The 5,622-nt window shown below is 44.1% G+C and overlaps 1 protein-coding gene across 1 annotated transcript; it reads right to left on the bottom strand.

Annotated features, from left to right (window-relative positions):
• Positions 1-290: 290 nt before the first annotated feature.
• On the bottom strand, positions 291-5,338 carry LOC143638692 (embryonic testis differentiation protein homolog B-like). Its single transcript, XM_077106510.1, has 3 exons — positions 5,140-5,338; positions 493-614; positions 291-314 (listed from the first exon to the last, which is right to left on the bottom strand). The coding sequence occupies exons 1-3, from the start codon at positions 5,336-5,338 to the stop codon at positions 291-293; spliced, it is 345 nt and encodes a 114-aa protein (XP_076962625.1).
• Positions 5,339-5,622: the final 284 nt, after the last annotated feature.

Below are 5,622 nucleotides of genomic sequence, written 5' to 3'. Positions count from 1 at the left end.
TTAATCCTGAATTTCTTAGAGTAACCTTTTAAAAATTTTAATCATACAGTCCAGGACTGTAGGTTTTTACTGTGTTCTTCCCATGTCCCACCCTGTGCTGACACCACAGGACAGACCAGAGAGGGGGGTGTCAGGCAAGGCACCCACCTGGCTGTGTCCCCAAAAAGAGCTTAGATGCTTCTTGGCTAAAGGTGTAGTCAGATAAACCCTGGCCCTGTTCAGAGGCCTTATTATAGGACATGAATTGCCATTATGCCATATGAAGTTACCAGAGAACTGCAGGTTAGGACTCACTCAGACTCCATAGCATAGAGCTGTGGAGCCACAAATAGTTTCACATTCACTCACACAAACAGTTGAGAGTTTAAAACATCCCCTCCTTTTGAGGTTCCCTACACTGATAGCTCCCTTATGGGCGACCATGGGAGGCGATCAATCTCCCCTTCCATCCTTATGGACAGTCCTAGCTATGGTCTTGGGTCCTGGCCTTACCTTATCTGGAAGACTGTGCAGGTGTTTATCCAACTCTCCAGGGACTCCGGGCACTGGTGGCCCTTCTGGAGGCACAGGCCCTCTAGGCTCAGGAGATCCTGGAATTGTCAGGTGGCGCTGTCCTGTCTGGTCCAAGGGGCACCATGTAGTGGTGCCATACAAATTACCATACAAATATCCACACAAATTATTATAGAAATATCAGTGTGGACAGCTTGCCACACTGGTGGCCCAAAGATGGCACAGTTGTCACTTCCCTATCAGGAGACCAAAATGTTGGGGTCAAGAAGCAGTAACTGGCACCCAGAGAGTGGGAGAATTCAAACTTTATTTTACATCAGCAGGCCCAGAGGAGATCAAACTTCAAATTCTGAGCCCCCATCCACAGTTCTCACAGCATTTACAGGCTATCTTGTGCCATAAATTTTCTAGTCTACATGATAGCAGGCCATGCCGGGGTTTGTAACTGAAAGCATGTTTACAGAAGCAGACTGTGAGAAGGGGAAAACCTGGCTCTTCTCACAGACCTCTGATAAACCTCTAGCCTGTGTCTGAAGCCTGGAATAGTAGTGTTTACACTTCAAAGGGGAGTAGTCAGGCTCCTAGAGATAGTTATTTACAATCCAAAGGTAGGGTCCTATGGTTAATTAGTTTCCTCAGGAAAGGCTGACAGAAGGGAAGAGGAACTAACTGTTTCCCCAGGCACCAGTTTTTATGATAACATTCTTATAATTCCATTTTATAACCAGGCCTGGTTTTGCCATCACACATTAACAGACCAAAGAACACGTTAAACCATTACATTAAATCAAAATGCACTTTCAGATACATGGAAAATAGATGTAAGCCAGAGTAGAAGATGAGGAAGGAGAGGGAAAAAATAATGAATTACAATCAGGGCACTTGAATCCCATATTTGTTTTTGCCTTTCAGGGGACTTGAACCCCCTATTTAACATGACAAGGGACTTGACCCCTTTACAAGTAAACTCACCAACTACTTCTAAGGATCAGTCCTGTTTTCCTGTTGCTGGCATTCACAGTGATCAGCCCTAGTGAGAATCTCTCATATACCCAACTCATATGGATGTCCCTACTTGAACAGGAGCTGAAAGAGAAAGGAAGGAATGGAAAGAACTTCAAGGAGAAGGACCAGTTAATTGACTCATATGTAATTAGAGTTCAAAATTCTACCACGTCCCCAGGAAGGCATCAATCATCACCCCTCTGCCACTTGTATCTGTACAACTTGGGGCATTCCCCAGCCACCTCAGAAGGGGAGCCATTGCAAGTTGGAGGTGATACTGGTGAGGTGTCCAGTTGGGGTCCAGGTTCTTAGCATTCCAAAGAATTGAGCAAGACATGCAGAAGTATCAGCAGAACATAGATTTATTGAAAGTGAAATAACACTTCTTAGAGTGGGCCAAGGCCCTGATGTTTGGATGAATCTTGTCTTATATGCTGAGCTGTGTCTTGTTCTCCTCCCCATGGACTTGATTGAAGATCTTGCCCTATTTGTTCCCATTGGTTACTTAACTTTCACCTAATTAGAATACATAACTTGTGGCAGGAGTTGCCATGGCAATGAGACTTATAAACAGACATGACTCACCTCTCCATTTTGCACTCCAGCCAGCGTTTTTCTTATACCCTGCCAACATCATCCGGAGGTCCCTAAATTTCTATGTCAGGTTGAGAGAGACATAGTAGGAAAAGTAGAATGGGGAGCTTTGTCTGCAGGGAGGAAAGGAAAATAAAAACACTAGTGTGGGGGGGTGCTGGGGTTGTAGCTCAGTGGTAGAGCACTTGCCTAGCACATGTGAGCCACTGGGTTTGATCCTCAGCACCGCATAAAAAAAATAAACAAAATAAAGGCATTCTACCCATCTACAACTACCAAAAAATTAAAATTAAAAAAAAACACTAGTGGGCTGTAACATGGGAGGCTCCCACACACAGTGGCTACAGAGAAAAGATCTGGGCAGCCACATATTCACTGCGGGGACATCCCATCTGGTGACCCAATCCAATAGGTTTCAGCCTGAGAATGTTGACTCAGTGCCCATAGAAAAGAAATCCAAGTTGAGTGAGTAGGAATATAAGGCAAAGCTTTCAATGGAAAAAGGAAAATGGGTGTTTTATCTTCAGGTAAAGGGGCCAACACAACTGAGAGCAGAAAAAATTCCCCTCTAAAATAGTTTAATGTCCTGTCCTTTTATTAAGCATCTGGGGTGGGAAGGGTGTGGTATTTATATGATGATTCCTTCAGGGAATCTCTTGGTATAGCACCATACCTGGTGTTTTTGGTTGGTTTGATTAAGAACAGTACAGTAAGAAGTACTGTTCATACATTGTAAGACTGGGGGAATAGAAAACACTTTTATCAGTTAAAATTTATGAATGAAAGCCTGAGAGTTCATCCCACATTTTGTCCCATCTGGTCCAAGAGCAAATGAAGCTAAAGGGTTTCTTTTGGTTTTCCTCCTTGTAACAACCTCACCCCCATGGCAATGTAGATGCTAACAGGGCTCCATGTGTTACCCTGTGCTGGGAAAAGCATCTTTTCATCTGGTCAAAGCAGCAAGTGAGTGCTATCTATGCAAACTGTGGTTGAATGTTTGAGTTTTCTATACAGTCAGATATATCCTATTTTTCTTCTTTCCACTGTTCTGTTCCTTAGGAAGCTGACATAAAGGCTACATTGACTGGCCTTCCTTGCTCTCTCACACTAATCTGGATGAGAGGTAGCAGGCTGACATTAAGGAGCAGAATGAGAGAGTGCAGGACATAGGGAGAAATATTGTGTCATTCAGCCTCGAGTCCCTGAACTTCATATGCACCAAGAATTTCTCTGTTAAGGTGACATAGCCTCATATCATTCCTCCTGAGAAAACTCCTCTTAGGAGAAGTCCAAGCAAATCTCTCTCTCTCTCTCTCTCTCTCTCTCTCTCTCTCTCTCTCTCTCTCTCTGTCCCCTCCCTCCCTCCCTCTCCTCTCCTCTCCTCTCTACTTTGATGCTGGTTGTTCCTCTTTTAAATTTCTTATTTGTGATTTTGAGTTCAGGAGCCACAAGTGCAGCCCTCTAAGGAGATGCTTAGAAGCCCCACCCCTCCAGAAACTTAGGAGTGTCCAGGATTTTCCTTCAGGAAATTCAGCCCGCCATCCCTGCTCTGTGATGAGGTCTTTTTTACTTTCCAACTCATCTAGACTCCCAGTGTGAGTGCACACCATTCTGTGGAGAAGTGCTCAGAGATCCTACCCTTGTCTTGATCACCTTCTTCATGCATCCTCCATGGAAGGACAGGAAGTGAGGTGCCCAATAGTTGCTGCTAACTGCTCTGAGGTTCAGCTGAAAGCAGAAGTTCCACCAGAAGCTCCTGCTACCTGCTGTGCTAGTGTGGATCCATTTACATACCTAAGTGCTGCTCCATGGGTTTTATTACCATCTAGCACTCACCTCTGAGCTACTTGCTTTTTTCCCTCAGTGGGATCATGCTATGATTACTCCCCCTTGCCACCTGATGCTCTCACCATGCTAAATCCTCTCTGCACTTGGATGGCCGTGGAGTGTAGGGGGCTATTTCCTCTTTGCCTCTCTGGTTTTGTTTCCCTCCTGTCCTTCAGCATCAGTGCTTCCTCCTCCCTCTCCCCAAAGCTGTGTTTTGCTGGCAGAGGGCAGTAGTGCCTTCCCCTACCCCCTGCTTCCTCTGTCCCTCATCCTCACCTGCACCTCTCAGGACACACTGGGGGATATTTCTGGCACTGCCAAAATCAGAGTGTGGATGGCAAGGGGTACAGAAACAGAAAGGAGGGTGGAAAGGACATTGAGAGGTTCAATCATTCTGCATAATAAAATCTGGAAGAGAACAGGATAAGCAGGGAGACAGAGGAATAGCCCCTGCAACATAGGGAGAGGAGAAGGAGAGAAAGCAGGTGTTCACTTTATTCAAATGAATTTTCTTCTATTTGGCTGTGATCTGAACAAATTTATTTCACATGGACAGGGGGAAAGAAGCACCTGGGGATTCCAGTTCTTTGGGAACAATGAGAAGAACAATTATCTTTACAAGGCTCTCGAGGAATAACATTTCCAACAGTCAATGCTCTGATTTTTCATATTAAATAGAACCAACAAAGACACAATACTTTAGTTTGTAAATTATGCCCTCATGAGGATCATAATGAAAAAGTATTTGAAACCTCCTACCCAGCTCATGGCCTGCTATTAAACAATGTTTCTCACTGAGGCAAGAAGATTTTAGAGTGAAACAGAATGTATGGCCCTCTAAAATGGCTTGGGGGAAGAGTATTTGGTTCTGAGTGGCCAAACACCATAGAGCTATGCCTTCACATTTATTCTACAGATTAATAGTGGAAAAGATGTGATGTGGAAAGTGACCTCACCATCCCCTTGAGTTTGAAAATTCCTGTGTGGAATGTTAGAATGGATAATAGGATCTCTTCCAGTGCAACTCAAGAAGGCTTCGTCAGAAAACACACATTGAACAGAAAGAAGTAAAAAATACAGCTTCTATGTCAATAGCTGAAACAAGAAAGACTTTTTATTCTACACCCTTTTTTCTGGGTTTTCCAAGATTCTGGGCAGGCATAAGCATGTAAGCCACATGGTGTTTTGGAAAAGGCCAACCCCACCCAGGTTTTGCTCGTTGCAACATCAACAGCCACTTTGACAGATCCACATCACTTTCATGCCTCCCTAGTTGTCTACCTAGCAAAAAACTCAGCACATTTTTGGAGCTTAGTTTGGGTTTTAAGTATTCATCTGCCTTCCTTTTGGTACTCCGTGCCGGTGCACTGGGACTGACTTCACGTCTTCCTTTATCCATGACTGGTTGACTCCACACACAGTCTCAAGAAGACAGCAAGACTGAGAAATCCTAAAAAAGACAATGAAATCCAGATAACCAAGTGGACCCATAGACCTCTTCCTCACAGTCACCTCCCTGCTCAGCCACTTGTTACCAGCAGGATAATAATCCTTCCTTATCCACAGGTTCATTTTTCCAGGGTTTTAGTTACCTGTGCTCAACCTATGGTACAAAAATATTAAATGGGCAATTCTATAAATAAACAATGTGTGAGTTTTAAATTGTGTACCATTCTGAAGTGG

This window comes from Callospermophilus lateralis, chromosome X, assembly GCF_048772815.1.
Source record: "Callospermophilus lateralis isolate mCalLat2 chromosome X, mCalLat2.hap1, whole genome shotgun sequence".
In the NCBI taxonomy this organism is placed as follows: Eukaryota; Metazoa; Chordata; class Mammalia; order Rodentia; family Sciuridae; genus Callospermophilus; species Callospermophilus lateralis.
This window is presented reverse-complemented; position numbering and strand designations above follow the sequence as displayed.